At 45.2% G+C, this 16492-nt stretch overlaps 2 protein-coding genes across 2 annotated transcripts; both read left to right on the top strand.

Moving 5' to 3' along the window:
- Positions 1-240: 240 nt before the first annotated feature.
- Positions 241-8161, top strand: LOC127591394 (inositol polyphosphate 5-phosphatase K). The gene is made up of 13 exons (XM_052051525.1): positions 241-501; positions 1402-1878; positions 3323-3430; positions 3537-3645; positions 4250-4366; positions 4846-5021; positions 5101-5212; positions 5503-5612; positions 5695-5905; positions 6256-6393; positions 6462-6527; positions 6596-6700; positions 7108-8161. Exons 2-13 carry the CDS (start codon positions 1406-1408, stop codon positions 7573-7575), a joined length of 2193 nt encoding a protein of 730 aa, XP_051907485.1. The 5' UTR covers positions 241-501; positions 1402-1405; the 3' UTR covers positions 7576-8161.
- Positions 8162-9251: 1090 nt separating this feature from the next.
- Positions 9252-16302, top strand: mat2aa (methionine adenosyltransferase II, alpha a). The gene is made up of 9 exons (XM_052051659.1): positions 9252-9598; positions 10580-10657; positions 11295-11417; positions 12494-12606; positions 12672-12815; positions 13066-13284; positions 13922-14104; positions 14177-14310; positions 14393-16302. The coding sequence occupies exons 1-9, from the start codon at positions 9505-9507 to the stop codon at positions 14493-14495; spliced, it is 1191 nt and encodes a 396-aa protein (XP_051907619.1). The 5' UTR covers positions 9252-9504; the 3' UTR covers positions 14496-16302.
- The last annotated feature ends 190 nt before the right edge of the window (positions 16303-16492 follow it).

The raw sequence follows: 16492 nt of genomic DNA, 5'->3' as shown, positions 1-16492 counted from the left end.
ACTAATTATAAAATTAATCAACTTATTGCCTGTTGTTTTTTTTTAATTTGAATAAGAGCTGTTATATATTATTTGTAGAATACTGACATCTGGTTTCCATTTCCGATTACTTTTTTTTTTTTTTGTCAGTCATCATGTGTGTAAGATTAAAGTAGATTTAGTGGGAAAAGGATGATCTCTCCTGTATATGAGATGCATGCGTCACCGGGAGAGTGAGAGAGCAAGAGAGGTACAGCGAGTTGGGGGTGGGGGGGGGGGGGGGGGAGGGATGACGTTCAGGCTGCTGTGTCCAGCTGCACGGTGCAACATTAAGTCGGATCAGCTCCATCATCACCACCATCATCAGTCAACATGCACAAAATCACGTGACCGCCTCCTATCCTGACAGCCGGGTGGCACCACCGCCATCACCTCTCTCCTTGCGGTCCCGGTCCTCCGTCCTCCCATAAGGAATTTATGAGCAGTGCTCGGCGCTTCACCTTGCAGCAGAACGCATGAAAGGTAGGACAAATATGATGAATATATTTTTTTTCCATTTCAACATTACTGTCTCACGAGACTCAATTTGGAGTTGTATTTTAAATTCTTCCTTTGCAGGGATAACAGTGCCGCGTTGATGTTGGATTTGAGCCTTTGTGGATGCTAATTTACATCTCATGAATAATTTAAAGTGTGCTCGGGTAAACAACAGAGTGGCGGTGGGTTTTGATGGTTGGAGGGTAATGGTGAGTCCTACCTTTTGACCTGTCTGAGCTCAGCTACATTGCATCTGTCCTCCATTGCCAAAAGGAGGTCAGGCTCTAATTAACATTGCTTAAAAAAAAAAACAGGTCCAAACTTAGTTCTTCAGCCCCTATTTGCAGACTCATGATGGCATCATCGCTTGGTGGTGTCATGTAGAAAAAAAAACAAAGAATTGGACACTAAAAGGAAGTACGATTGGACTAGTGGTTAGCATGTCTGTCTCATAGTTCATAGTTGAGTCTCAGATCAGGGTTTGCATATTTGCCCCCATGCTTGCATAGGTTTTCCCTGGGTACCCCGGCGTCCTCCCACATAAGACTCTAAATTGTCCTTAGGGTTAGCACTTCACAATTTAGACGGGAAGCGGGCTACTTCGGCTCTTCAGATCAGCCGGTGCGGAATCCAAACAGCGACAACCTCAAATTCAGTCGCTCGGCTTCTTCTCCAAGCGGGGAGAGGAGACGGTGAGAGAAGAGAAACGGCAGTAAAACAGACCTATGTGTGGTTTAACTAAATGCAAGGTAAATAAATATTTTAAAAAGTCTTCAAGTCGGGATCTGACCTTCTGCTCAATGCATGTTCTCCTCTTTTGCGCAGTTAAAACTAGAAAGGCAGCTTTTGGCGTTTCCCAGCATTTATTGTATTTTTTTTTTGCAGGTCAATGGATCACACAAGTCAGAAACCACCCACGGCACTCTCACGTGTGCAACCCGGACCCTGTGGGCAAACCACACCAGGTCCAGGTCCACCTCGACGACCACCGGTCATTGGACAATCGGTGTCTGTGCAAGACAACCACCCTGCACTAAACCCTCATGCGGCGAGAGACCAAATCAAGTCCGGTTCACCCCCCGTGACGCTGACCAACATAAGTCGACCGAGACCCACAGCCCTCGGGACTAAACCTGCTCCTAGACCCACCAGGATCCCTCCCAAGGATATAGATTTGATGCCAGTCTGCATCCCGGGACCTCAGAGTGCCAACATGCTGCCTCGTTCCCCGACAGAGTCTTCGGTGTCTCCTCACAATCCACAAGCCTCCCTGAGCCCCAAATCAAGTCTCAATCCTCCACCTCCCGTCAGTACAATACAAGGGCAGAGTGACAAGAACGCCGGTGATCACAATGACTTCAGGTGAGACTACAAGCCTTGACGTCTTTATTGACACGTTTGTCTGCTCAGAACTGTCCATCTGGCCATTGTGTAGAAGTCTCAACGTTGTGTTCAAGCAGCTGCAGTATGCAAGGTCATATGTGCACGCGAAGGCGTCATATGAATCAAAGCGGCTCTTTCCTCTAAAAGCTTCTTGCTGAGAGAGAGAGTGACAGAGCTGCAATCAATCCACTTGGCAGTCTTCCCGTTGGCTGCATTACCCATAAACAGAAGCGGCACCTTTTTAATACAATGCGACTTGCTTTCGAAGGAGGACAACGTAGCAGCCTCATGGCCTGAAAATGGCTGCTGCAGTCGATTATAAAAAAAAAAAATCTACACACCCCTTGGTAGGTTTACTGATTTTACTGATACTGGGCTGGGATAATGTTTAATATTAAATGTTTATTGTTGTATCGACTTAGATTGATCATTGATCATCGAATCTCCATAACATGCCCCCCCCCCCCCCCCGCCGCCCAAAAAAAGGAACAACATCAAAGTAATATTGTCTTCAAGGCTTGCGTAACACAGTATAAAGGCGCTAAATATGAACTCATTCATTCATTCATCTTCCTAACCGCTTGAACCTCACTAGGGTCGCGGGGGGGTGGGGTTGCCAGCCAATCGCAGGGCACACAGAGACGAACAACCATTCGCACTCACACTCACACCTAGGGACAATTTAGAGTGTTCAATCAGCCTGGCATGCATATTTTTGGATGTGTGGGAGGAAAAGGGAGCACCCAGAGAAAACCCACGCAGGCCCGGGGAGAACATGCAAACTCCACACAGGGAGGCCGGAGCTGGAATCGAACCCGGTACCTCTGCACTGTGAAGCCAACGTGCTAACCACTGGACTACCGGGCCGCCTAAATATGAACTAATCATTGAAATTATTATTGAAAGGCGCTTATAAATAAAATGTATTTTTATATTATTATTAAATTATATTAAAAAATATGTAAGGCCATCACCAAAATGGGGTTAAATAGGATCCTGTAACAATGGCTAAAATTGGGGTACCCAAGTCTAGTCATCCACAGCCCCTATCCAGATTTTTTAAAAATGTCTTCCTCCTCCTACACACTCTCTCACTCTCTGTAATGATGCCCCCAAATTATTTTGAACTTTTGTGTTTTATTTTCGGAAGTGATCGTGGTCAAGTCAAGCGCTGGATGAGCTAAATCAAATCTCCATTAAAGTGAAGCTAACCAGCTGCCACTGCTCTTACCTTATAGTATATCCATTCTGGCTTTGTGTTATATGTACGACATGTACCGAGAACACCCCCCCCCCCCCATCACTGAAGTAAAAAGAGGGATTAATACCGCTTAACCTCGAACTCTCAATCCAGCCACACTTTGAGCTCGAGCTGCCACGTTTACAATGATCAAAAGCTAATGCGACTCGTTCACTCTCACAGAGTCCACATCGCCACATGGAACGTGGGCTCGGCCGTCCCACCGGATGATGTCAGCGCTCTGTTTGAGCCCAATGTGGCGGATGGGAGCGTTGACTTGTTTGTCATTGGGTAAGCAGGGGTGACGATGCCAGGGTGCCCACTCGCCCATCTGTCCCTCTTCGGAATGATCTTTTTTTTTTTTTTTGCTTCGATTTTCAATTCTCACACTGTGCAGGCTCCAGGAGGTGAATTCCATGATCAACAAGCGGCTGAAGGATGCTCTTTTCTCAGACCAGTGGAGTGAGCTCTGCATGGACACGCTCAGTCCCTTTGGATACGTCCTGGTTGGTCATGGCTCATCTGATTTACTGTATTTTATAATAATTTTAAAAAAGAATCACTTTAAGAAAAAAACAATTCTTACAAGGGCCCGGCGGACATAGTTTTAACATGAATCTAACAAAACCTATGGCGGTGCCTTGAGGTACTCCAAAAAAATAACACAACAAGAATATAATGTGTTTTTTTTAATAAGCAAAATACGGCTCTAATATTTAAAAAAAATAGAATATTCAGAATTAAACCGTTTTTGCCAAAGTTTTTGCTTCAATTCCGCGGACGTTATGTTGCTCCTTGTTTGTACGCCTTGACCACATGAGGGCAGTAGAATACAGGCATGCAGGAATACATGCGCATGAAGAAGCTGGTCAAACTCCCGAGTAAGCCACTGCAATGGTAGTCATTCTTTGCAGAGGATAAAGAATGTATTCATGTGAGTATTGTGCGTTACTCCACTGTTTGTGTTTATGTATCCATTGTTTAAAGGCGTATATCACTGTGACACCGATGCTATTTGTTAGTCTGTCAATTTCAAACAAACAAGAAAATCTCGCTTTTGTGAATCATCATGTATTGCTTGTGAATTTGTGTAGCTGTTTTTGTCTGCAGGTGGCATCGCAGCGGATGCAGGGCGTGCTGCTGCTGGTCTTCTCCAAATTTGTCCATCTTCCATTCCTCCGAGGCGTACAGACACAGAGCACTCGTACAGGACTCGGCGGGTGTTGGGTACGCACGAGCCAAGCGCTGCTCTTGAATTTACGTCCTTGCGCAATTTGCCATGGCGCGCTTGCGTCCGTACGGTGAAACGAGTGGGCTTTGAAAAGTGGCGCATGCCAGCAGGTGTTTGCGAGTGTGGATATGTCAGAGTGTGACCTTCCGCGCAGCGTCGATGTCGGCGTCACACCAGCGTGATGCTGCAGTCTCCTTCGTTTTTTAGGTCAGTGCTGCAGCAGGCGTCTGGCTCGCTGCTTTGAAAATAAGAGCACCTAAAGGGCGCGGACTGACGCCACGGTTGTGACGTTCAGTCAAGAATGAATTTGGACCACGGCATCATTTACATATTATAACAATGCACAGTACACCGTGTCAATTGACACATCACTTGAACACACAAAATTAGCATCGACCTGAACAATATGTTAATGAAGTTGCGTTGTTGCGCTTCCTGCTATTCCAAAGACTTTTGTTCTGTGCGCTCTTTGCAGGGCAACAAAGGTGGCGTTAGCGCAAGGATGACCGTGTTTGGACACCCCGTGTGCTTCCTCAACTGTCACTTGCCCGCTCACATGAGGAACCTGGAGCAGAGGATGGAGGACTTTGAGAGCATCCTGCAGCAGCAGCAGTTCGAAGGAGGGGCCGCCACAGGGGTGCTGGATCACGAGTGGGTGCCTTTTGTTCGTGCACCAGAAAACGGCAGAGAATGTGTGAATGCTTGACGTAATATCTTCTGTTTTCCCTAGCGTTGTGTTTTGGTTCGGAGATCTAAATTTCCGAATTGAAGATTATGACATCCATGTGGTGAAATGTGCAATTGACAGCAATAAGCTCCCTCTACTGTGGGAGCGAGATCAGGTGAGGCTCATTATCATCATCATCATCAGTTATTCCCATTCACACGCAAATTTTTCCCATCAATGTAGCGCGTACGTAGCATTCACGGATGTGCTTTTTTTTCCACGGAGATACATCACACGAACCGAGTCTGCCAATTCGCAGACACCGAAAGCCATGTGGATGTTTAACAGCTCGAAGCCACTTTTGTTTGTCCGGTCTGCCAGCAGGAATTTGCGTTGAGTCAAGAGTGAAGCAGCAGATGGCACGAATTGGATTTTTTTTTTTCTTTTCTTTTGTCTTATGTCCAGCTCAACATGGCCAAAAGCACAGAATCCATCCTGGAAGGCTTCTTGGAGGGTCCGCTCAAATTCCCGCCCACGTATAAGTTTGATGTGGGCACACACACCTATGACACAAGGTCTGCCCATCACCATTTCATTTCGTGACATTTGCGCAGAGAACCTCACCACCGTTTTTTAACGTTTCCGCATGTGCTTCAGCGCAAAAAAGAGGAAGCCCGCATGGACCGATCGTATCCTCTGGCGCCTCCGCCGCACCGGCTCCCCCGTTCCTACCCACAATGCAGCACTTCAGAGGGGTCTGACCTCCTGGCTGGGCGGCGCAACCAAAGTGACGCAGCGCGCTTACAAGAGTCACATGGCCTTCACCATCAGTGATCACAAGCCAGTGTCGGCCATGTTTTCCCTGCAGGTGATATTAATATGTTACATATTTGAAGACTGCAAATCACATGTTGCTATGAAGTGTGGTTGATTCGAATTCGCTCATTGAATTTTACTAAGTACTTTTTTTTCCCTCCCTTTAAAACATAATGTTGATGTTCATCCTGTGCATAATGATAGTATTGAAGATACTTTTTAGGAATCATACCTCAGTGCTGTTTTCAATGAACACCGAGGCCCACTACGCTATTGCATTTTCACACTGGTCATGATGGTGCTACATAAGATATCCAAACGTGTTTTTTTTTTCTTTCATAAAAGTTTTATGGTTTTCTTTGACTTTATTTATTAATCTTTGGCATATCTTCTTTGTCATAGTTCCCATTCCGGGTGGACATGCCTCTGGTGGAGATGCAGGCCAACAAGGAATGGTTCAAAGTCTCCGATGCCACCGTCAAGTTCACTTTTGCATCCGGCTATCATCGCAGCTCTTGGGACTGGGTAGCAATATATAAGGTAGCGTCCAAAAACATTTTGATCCGATGGCCTGCGTCGTCGCTGACGCCATTTATGTCTGTCCGCAGGTTGGATTCAGACACTACAAAGATTACCAAGCGTATGTGTGGGCCAAGGGGGAGCATTCAGGGCAGGTGGGACACATTGTGATGTTCATATTTCTGAGATCAGGGATCATTTCTGGCCCCCACCCTTTTTCCAGGTGTCTTTTTCAGAGGAGGATTTGCCAAGAGATGATTGTGAATACATCCTTGGCTTCTACAGTAATAATATGAACAGCATTGTTGGATTGTCGACAAACATCCAGGTATAGTGTATTGCTGTTACCTAAACATATACATGACAATGGATGCTTTTTCTTAAGAAGTCAACCCCCCCCCCCCAAAAAAAAAATTCTTTACAATACGTTACTATGCAGCCTGGACAAAAATAATGCTCTCCCTCAAAAAATAAGTTGACCAAAGGGACATGTTGAACCAAGGCGTGTCCTCTCATTAGCATCGCAGATGTCTGCAAACCTAATCAGTCAGTCGGCCTGTTCAAAGAGCGATAAGTAGTCACCGTACTGTTTGGTAAAATGGTGTGTACCACACTAAACAAAGACCATTGGAAGCAAATGAGAGATTTGTTCTCGATTAGACAAAAATATTGTTTTGGCATTGGTATGTTTTGACAGGCCATCAGTGTATTAACGTCCGTTCTCTTCCTGGACAGATCAAGCTTCCAATCCACAGCCCATCAGCACACCGCTCCGACAGCTCCGAGATGAGCTCGGAAGACGACAGCACTTTAGTCTTGCTGGCTCCAAATTCCCGCAGCCCGAGCCCCAAACCCTTGAAGCATCATCACTGCCGCCACCGTCGCAGCCGCAGCCCCGCCGTCCCGGCTCTCTCGTCCAATCCCCTCCCTTCCCTGCAAGGTCTCAGCCTGTGTCCTCTACCCAAAGAGACAGGTAGCCGCTCACCCGGTTCCACCTCTAAAAAGGAACGACTGTTTTCCACCGGTTCTCTGTCGTCTCCATCCGTCAGCCCTCTCAGTCCCCGGAGCCCCCTGTCTCCGGGCAGTGGGGTCACGGCACCGGAGGCCCTGATCGCTGCCATGTTAGGGGAGCATAGGCCTGCTCAGGTAAGCCCCATGGAGCTCAAACAGTTTGGACATGTAGGGAGAAACAATCCTTCATAGAGGAGATGATGGCTGAAGTATGTTATGGAGTCACATCTCTCTGACAAGTGCTTTAATGTGTAGAAACACATATTGAATGTGACGCTAAACATGCTAGCAAGGCAAAATCAATCCGGTGTATTTGATATGTGTGCTGGAAAAGGTGCATTTAGGAATTAGAAGAGGGTTTCAAATCGAACCATCGTCCGTATTCATGCCAAATTTAACATTAAATTATTTGAACAACATCAGCGATGTAGAAAATGGATGGCTGGAATTGCAACTCGGAAAGAAACTATTAGATTGGGGGTGGGCAAAGTATGGCACGCTCGCCAAATGCGGCTTATGCTGTTACGTTCATCGGGCCCACCAAGCAGTGACAAAAAGTAGACACGTTTTTAGACTAAATCTAACTCTTGGTAGAGGTGATGTCATGAGAATTTGGTGTATTTGATCAAGGTTAGCTACCATCCCACAATGGCGCCAACGCCCTACCACGCCCAATTCGACCCCGATTAGTTTTTTGTGTGTGGTTTCCTTGAAAAATCATCTGTTTACATTCTTCTTGCCCGTCTGCGTTTGCTAATAAAGACTAAAAAAAACATAACACACTCTCTGTATGCAGCACTATGATCTCCGGGTTAACACGTCTACCTCACGGTTCAGAGGTTCAAATCTCAGCCGCGGGTTTTGTCCAGGTACTCTGACTTCTTTTCACGTGTCAAACAGGCCTGTCAGCTGTTGTCCACTTGTGTGAATGATTGTTCGTCCATATGTGCCCCGTTGTTTACAAGTTGTGTATAACAGATACGAACGGGACACGTAGCAAAAAGCGAGTCAGTACCGTAACTTGGACTTTTGTTACCAGCAGCAGCAGACTGTAAACAACCTGCTGACACCTCGGATCTATAAAGAACATCTAGTTGAGGTTGACGGGGGCACATGAGGCTTATCGTGTTTTTTCTTTTATAAATCAAGAGAAGGCGACACTATTTGGATTAGCGAGGCTTTGTAAAAAAAAAAAAAAAGCAATGACATTGCTATATGAAAAAGAGTTAGTTATGAGTAGCTATGAGGTTTATTTGGTTCTGTTCTGTAAAGGTTGTCCCGAAAAATAAATGTACGAAAAGCATAGTGTCGGTTAATCTGTGTAAAATTATACAAAAATGAGGTGTAGATCTTGGAGTTTAGCTTTTTCGCCACTATCTTTGACATATGCATCTTTAACAAAATACCAGAGAAGGAAGTCGAGCAGTGTTTTCTGGCGAACCAGGTGTCCAGGGAATCTGGCAATTCTGACTAAAATATCCTAACGGCAGAATACTCCAAAAGTCACGATACATGTAATTATTTTCATTAAGACAGATGCAAGGTCATAATTTGACGCCTTGGCAATTTGTGTAAGTATATTCTCTTTGTTCAATTCAAATTCCTGTTGACATAGGAGCAGCTTTGCTCACTGATGAAGGCAATGAACTCTGTTCACGCGAAGCCACGGAAAATCTATATTACGGAGGGCCGCACGGGTCCCTCGGTATCAACAAAAGTTCAATTCAGCAGATGCTTCGGCAAGTGATAAAGCTTTTCCCATATAGACTTTAGGTTACTGAGCATCATCATCTTCCACAACCTGGACAGCCTTTCTGTCACTGTTGGCCCCAGAGCTGTCTACACGCTCTGCACCACATGGTAGTACTTGCAACTTAATAGGCTGCACTCCTCATAGGCCACTCCTGCCTCCACACATGAAAGAACCCAAGCAGTCCAACCAGTTTTGAGATCAGCAACAGCGGCGGGTCGCCTGAAGCATTACGCCGGGCGTTAGTTTTTTTTTTAATCGTGAGTCGGAGCGGTATACGCAGACTGTTCAAGGCCGCGTGTTATCCCCCATCTTCTCATATTGCGAGGAGGTTATCCGAACGCCTAGCTTGTTGGCTAACTGTGTTCAAGATGAACGGCGAGCTGAACGGTTTCCATAACGACTCATTCGTCGACGACGACTGCTTCCTCTTCACGTCCGAATCCGTCGGAGAAGGACACCCTGGTGAGTTTGATTATTGTTTTTTTTTTTTTACAATGGATGGACTGACAGTGTGAGTACCGAAATTACACGGACGACAAATGCTAGTTTGACAGCACCTCCTCTGAGGTCATGTGGCGTGTCTCCTTTGTGAGGTACGGAGTTTTTGTGGTCCTTTTCATGTGTTCGCAATATTTTGGAAGACTTCTTTTGACTTTATCCCCCCCTTCCCCGCACCCACTTTTTTATGTAACTATCATAGTGACGGCAACATAGAGGTTAGCTAGCTACTTAGACACGAAAGCTAAATGTCAATAAAGAACACGTCGTTTAATAGAATACATTTTAGGGCTAATTTGTATAATTGTCTTAGAATGCGGCGGTATATTTGGAAGGAATACACGTTCGGTTGAATTTTAAGGGATTTATCAGCTTTAATAACGACATCATGCACCGGCTAATTCTATTCACGCCAGTCCAAGTCAGTATCCGGTTAGCTTCCTGCTCTACTCACAATGGCAGGAGAATAACGGCAGTTTTGCCGTTTATTTGTTTTGTATTTGTGTGAAATTTCATTTGTCGAATAATGTCTTCTAATTAGTATTATACATTTTATTTATCAGTCATTGTTAATTATTATATCGTTGTACCTATTGAATTTCTTGCGTTATGTTTTGAGTATGATCTAAAGTTGTGTGGTCATGTACTGGAGATGTGCTGACGTCACACCCACTCAACTGTCAATGAAATACCATTTCTATGACCTGGAAAGATGAATGCTAATTAGTCGAAACTCCCACTTGGACATCTCACTTGCAATGACGTAACTTTGTCTTGACTTGTTTTCAAGACTGGAATGCGTCCGTTGACTTTAAAAATGTGTAGTCAGAAGTGGTTTAACCTGTCCCATAATAACTACATGAATCGGCATGAAGGAGGCAATCATGATTCTGTGTTGCATCATCTGAAGACAATATCTTAAATCCATGTTTGTCCTTCTTACAGATAAGATTTGTGACCAAATTAGTGATGCTGTTTTGGATGCGCACCTCACCCAAGACCCAGACGCCAAAGTAGCATGTGGTAAGTTCTCTCTCCCCCCAACCACTTCATATTACAACTTTACTCTCATGATGATTTTATTCTCACGACTTGTTTTGTCTTGTAGGATTTGATGTTTCATTTTCATTTAAATTCTAACGTTATTCTCATAACAATAATATATCTAAAATTTGTTCTTATAGAATTTCAACAGTTTTCACACTTCTTTGTTCTTGTAGAAAGACAAAAAATTTCCTGTCATATTATGATTCTCAATTTATTTTCCCCCAATGTTGCCCTTCCTTCTGAAACTAATTGCTTTAATCACAAAAATAAACCTCACTTGTAATTCTGAAGCTCTCAGACATTATGAACGCGCTCTCTACTAAATTACATTGGATGATTTAATGAGCTGTGTCTTCATATCAAGAGCACGGAACATGTCCTGCAGCAGCCCCCCCGCCCCCGTTTTTCCAATACACAATCCTATTTGCTTCTTCACTCAAGTTTTTAATGCGAGGAAAATGTTTTCAGTTCCAAGCCCTTCTTTAAGATGTGCATCCCAGACAAGTTTAACATTCAACGTGTTTTACATTTCTTGAATGCACGGACTGCTTGTGTGTTGCACTCGAAGATGTTTCACACTTAAGATTTAAGTTAATCCCTCTCACCCGAACAGAGACTGTCGCTAAGACGGGGATGATCCTGCTGGCTGGGGAGATCACCTCCAGGGCTGTGGTAGACTACCAGAAGATTGTGCGAGAGACAATCAAGCATATTGGCTATGACGATTCTTCCAAAGGTAAACTTCCAAACCCTAACAAAACAAACCGTATGCAATCTGCTGATCATCTCCAGTCTGGGCGTGAGTGGAAAAGCACAGATATTTATTCAAAACATTCAGTTATGCAACATGTTTTCATGGTGTTGCTTGACACTTTTGACATGGAGGACAGTGCAAGTCTAATTTCCATACTTCTGTGATAAGTAGCCTGGCCTGGATATTTATTTACTCAACCGCAGGTGTGACTTCAGGACTCGCAAATATATAGAGTAGGAAGTGGAAACTGAGAAGTATAAAATTATTGTGTAATGATACACTTTTGACTTAATACCCGCAATACGTTTGGTATGTGAACCTGTTGGTTTTGCAGCATTACCAAGCCAAATCTTATTGGCCCACTTCCCTCCGCTGTACAGGAAACAAGAGTGTTGCTTACATTCGGATCTCTGTTGTCATTTTTGTTGGTGTCTTTTTGGGGAAAAATAGCTGCCGGAGGGTTTGGAAAAGTGACTAAATATAGCAACCACACATGGTCATCTATTTTGTCCTGACACCAAACAAGTTTGAAGCTTTTTTTTTTGTCATAGCCTTAACTTGGGATCAACTTCCACAGAAATAGTAGGTCTATTTTCTTACTTCATAAATTAAATTAATGATGTGAAAATAAGTTTTTCCTCTTTTCCCTCTGGTTGTTGAATACATTTACATAATCAAAACAGCCGTCAAACTGCATCGCGAGGCTCCTCCATGTCTGTTGTCTACGGGTAGCAGTGAACCCCCTGCAGCGCTTTGATAGTCTTGTCATGTAGCGTTAGGCAGGTGAGGCATGCAACTTTGGTCAAATATTTGCAGCCTAGAAGAACATACCACAGGTCAGGTTTAAAACACACGCCGATCATACTTAGTTAGTTTCTTTGGGAGGAAGAAAAAAAATGAAAAGCAGTCCATGTAGATGTGCTTTGAGCTATGGAAGCCACACAAAAAAAACAATTGCACTGACAAATAAACAATATAATTGATTAACTGAGATTGCGACGCCAAGTAAATCCACTACTGACTGTCCAATATGATTGAGGCTTGATTGTCCACTGCAGGCTTTGACTACAAGACCTGCAACGTTCTGGTGGCTTTAGAGCAGCAGTCGTCCGACATCGCTCAAGGCGTTCACCTGGACCGCAAAGAGGAGGACGTGGGCGCCGGCGACCAGGTCTGACGGCACACCGGTCCGGACTTCCACCGTTCATGTAACTGATCTCGTGACGACTCCCACAGGGTCTGATGTTCGGCTATGCCAGCGATGAAACGGAGGAATGCATGCCTCTTACCATCGTCCTGGCCCACAAGCTCAACGCCAAGATGGCCGAGTTACGCCGTGACGGAACGCTGCCGTGGCTCCGACCAGATTCCAAAACTCAGGTCACATACGAACCATATGTTCAGTGTCTGTCAAGCGAGGCAAACTCATTTTCATCAAAGGCCGCATAAGACGTTACGGTTTCCTAAATCACAATGTATAATGACCTCATTATTTTATTGCCAACTGTGCCACCCTGGCCACATTTTTGCTGAGCTCTGTGTATCGGATTTAAAGGGTTATATCAAATATGGTGGGCCTTGATTTTACCATCGTGCTTGTTTATTGACTGCCGCAATGTTCTCCTGACAGGTCACAGTCCAGTACAGACAGGACCGCGGCGCCGTGGTTCCGCTCCGCGTCCACACCATTGTCGTTTCCGTGCAGCACGACGAACTCGTTGGTCTGGAGGAGATGCGTCACAGTCTAAAGGAGCAGGTGGTCAAAGCGGTGGTCCCTCCTGGCTATCTGGACGATAATACCATCTATCACCTTCAGCCCAGTGGTCGCTTCGTCATTGGTGGGCCGCAGGTAAGAAATGAGATGCGCAATCTTCTGTGGACCTTGCAAATCAGTCAAAATAGCTGGGATTGAGAGGTTTGCTCCACTGAAAATGTCTGGGATTAAATGAGTTAATGTCAAGGTTCCATGCCTTCAAAATGTTAGTTTTCTCTTATGTGCATTAAGAAAAAAAAAATAACGATGGCCAGCAGATGGCAGCATTGGACGTCGCTTGGAAGTGCTCACCTGTATGCGCCTGCTGGCAACTAGTTCAGGGTGTAGTTTGTTCAGATGATTGTGGCATCACAAAAGCCAAATTATTAGCATCCGAGTCACTGTTGTGAATGGAATATGTTTTTCCACAAAAATATATATATATATTTTTTCACATTCAAAATAGGTGATTTCGTTGAAACCAACCCATATGAGTGTATGTGTGTTGCTGAGAGAGAGAGAGAGAGGGAGGGAGGAAGAGAGACTTATAAGAACAAAAGCAGGTTTCTCCATCCTTAATTGTCTAAATAACATTAATTGACTAATCATAAACACGTCTGCTGCACACCAGTAGGGATCGCTGGTGTTTGTGTGTTTGTGCGCTCTGCTCAAGCAAAGGCCCACGTGGGGCAATTTAAAAAAAAATATATACCACTCCGTTTGCCACCCTCAGGGTGACGCTGGTCTGACTGGGCGCAAAATCATCGTTGATACTTACGGCGGCTGGGGCGCCCACGGAGGCGGTGCTTTTTCGGGCAAGGACTACACCAAGGTGGACCGCTCCGCCGCCTACGCTGCTCGCTGGGTTGCCAAGTCACTCGTGAAAGCGGGACTGTGCAGGCGCGTTCTGGTCCAGGTGAGAGTGAAGCACTTTGGAGTGCATCCAGGCAGATCGTGGCTAAACACTGTCTGAAACCCCGTGGCGTAGGTGTCCTATGCCATCGGGGTGGCGCATCCGCTCTCCGTCTCCATTTTCCACTACGGGACGTCCCAGAAGAATGAGAGTGAGCTGCTGGACATCGTGAGGAAGAATTTCGACCTACGTCCAGGAGTCATCGTGAGGTATCCATGCGGATTTCTTGACTTTTCGTGGCACATTTTCGTTTCGGTGACTAGCTTATGTTTGTGTTCCTTCCTATGGCAGGGAGTTGGACCTTAAGAAGCCCATCTACCAGCGCACTGCAGCTTACGGTCACTTCGGCCGGGCTCTCTTTTCATGGGAGGTTCCCAAGGAGCTCAAATACTAACTCCCCCCACCCTACCGCTACCCGCCTTGCTCCTTTCATGTAGCGCGTGTTCGTCTCTTTCCCATCCTACTGTTCCTCTGCACAAAATAGCCCCCATCACTGCCACGTCTTTTACACTATGTACTTTGGTATTGGGCCATTTTGTCAGCCTGCTCAAACCCGTTTAAGAGCCGCCGCATTTGTCTCGAGACGACTTTCTGCCCAAGGCAACCAAACGCACAACCGTCGTCGTTTCTTTGTCCGTGCTGTCCCTTCACGCCATTTTCTTTCTGACGTTTTACAGAGAAGTCAGAAGCTGCTACTGACCGTTTTGGCTGTGTTGGGGCTTCACGTAAACTTCACTCCATTTTTAAAACGTAATTTTATTTTGTCACTCGAAATGTCAGGCGGTCGTTCTAAACGAGGTTAAGTGTTCTGGATGCCATTTCAGCGTAGCCAGGCCCGTTTACAGGAAGGGGGGGGCTTCACTTGCTCATGTGGCACGGCCCCATACTTGAAGCATAGAATGTCATTTGATTGTCGTGGGACCGACATTGTTGCCAACGACAGCCATAAAGGTCTGTTGAGTTCCTGCTTGTCGTTGATTCACACGTAAATAGATGCCCGTTGTTTTGAAATGCTGACACAACGTGATCAGATTTAACTCATTGAATTTGCGGCACTCTCCACACCCTTTGCGCCTAATTAAATGTGACCTGCACTCCTATATACAAGCAAGTTGCGGCCGAAGTATTATTTACACGTTTTTTTTTTAAACGGTCAAGCAGATGTATCCCTCTAAACCAATGTTCACGCATTGCTCGTCACTTTGTTCGTTCCAAAGATTTGTTGAAACACAAGATCTTCCTTTTTCTTTCCGCCCAATTGAAATTAATTGCATTTTAAAAATGCTCCTGACCCTCGCCAAAGGAGATTGTGACGATAAGCCGCTTACTCACCTATGCCTTTTACACAGAACGTAGTGATTGTGGCGATGACCAGGAAAAAACACCCGGTAATTTCCCACCTTTGGGGGTAGTACCGAGGTGGGGCCAGATTTGTGAGACGCGGAATAGCCGAAAGCCTGAAAAAGCATGATGCTCTCCCTTCACAATTAAAGCTGCCCAAGAATTAGTTTGCACGTCCCACCAGATGCTGATGTCATCGGGCCTCGATTTGGTTTCATGCAAGATTTAGACAATGGTGGTCATATTCCATCTTGCTGGCTTCGATATAAAAGGTACAGGTGAGCAATGCATCTATTGAAGTGAAATGCCGCATTGTGAAATTTCTCTGCATCTGGTTGCCTGTGTTATGCCTGGCCCACTTTGTTCCCCAGTTCGTACCTTCTCGATCCAGGCTGGAACAGACAGTGTAGTGTGAACTGGGCTTTGGCAAGGCGCTTCGACACCCCCGTGTGGTTCCTGGAGTGTACTACAGACAAATTTTAGGAGCTCCACGGATGTGTGTGGCCAAAGAATGTGTGAGCCGAATCATCAGGTAAAATGACTTGCGAGTGTGACGTAACGTTGTTTCAAACAACAAGATGGGAGAGTCCTTAATTGGCTGGTGTTGTACAGAGAAACCAGCCTGTTTACACGGGACCTTGTGCAGGTTCTCCCTTCCTAAATTATTCTGTAAAGAACTGTGTTGCTGTGTGTATGTTCGCTAATTATTATTAAGTGCCTTTTCTCATTGTCTGCTTTGCCGAACACCCCCCCTTTTTTTCCCTTTGTTGTACACTTTGTCACCCAGGAGTCTAACCTGCTGTTGAGCTCCCTCAAGCTCTTAAAATAAACAGCATGCTTTGCTCATGCATTTTGGATTATGCGTCGCATCTTTTTTAGAGAATTGTACCTCAGTCCATTTATCCATCTGTTGTTGGTCGCGCTCGACTGTGAGGCAGATGTGTTCCTTTTTGCACAACGATTTTGAACAACTACAAAGGCATATTCTAGAACAAAATCACAACTCAAACCAGAATATGACGTTTTTTTTTTACTCAACAATTGATGCAA

Source organism: Hippocampus zosterae, chromosome 18 (assembly GCF_025434085.1).
Source record: "Hippocampus zosterae strain Florida chromosome 18, ASM2543408v3, whole genome shotgun sequence".
Classification (NCBI taxonomy): domain Eukaryota; kingdom Metazoa; phylum Chordata; class Actinopteri; order Syngnathiformes; family Syngnathidae; genus Hippocampus; species Hippocampus zosterae.
Note: the sequence above shows the minus strand (reverse complement) of the source record. Positions and strands in the feature narration are given on the sequence as shown.

Coding starts and splice junctions, on each gene's coding strand:
- LOC127591394 (XM_052051525.1), top strand. CDS start 1,406: ATGGATCACACAAGTCAGAAACCACCCACGGCACTCTCACGTGTGCAA. Junction 5,213..5,502: donor TACTGTGGGAGCGAGATCAG/GTGAGGCTCATT, acceptor TCTTATGTCCAG/CTCAACATGGCCAAAAGCAC. Junction 6,701..7,107: donor GATTGTCGACAAACATCCAG/GTATAGTGTATT, acceptor CTTCCTGGACAG/ATCAAGCTTCCAATCCACAG.
- mat2aa (XM_052051659.1), top strand. CDS start 9,505: ATGAACGGCGAGCTGAACGGTTTCCATAACGACTCATTCGTCGACGAC. Junction 10,658..11,294: donor AGACGCCAAAGTAGCATGTG/GTAAGTTCTCTC, acceptor TCACCCGAACAG/AGACTGTCGCTAAGACGGGG. Junction 13,285..13,921: donor TCGTCATTGGTGGGCCGCAG/GTAAGAAATGAG, acceptor TGCCACCCTCAG/GGTGACGCTGGTCTGACTGG.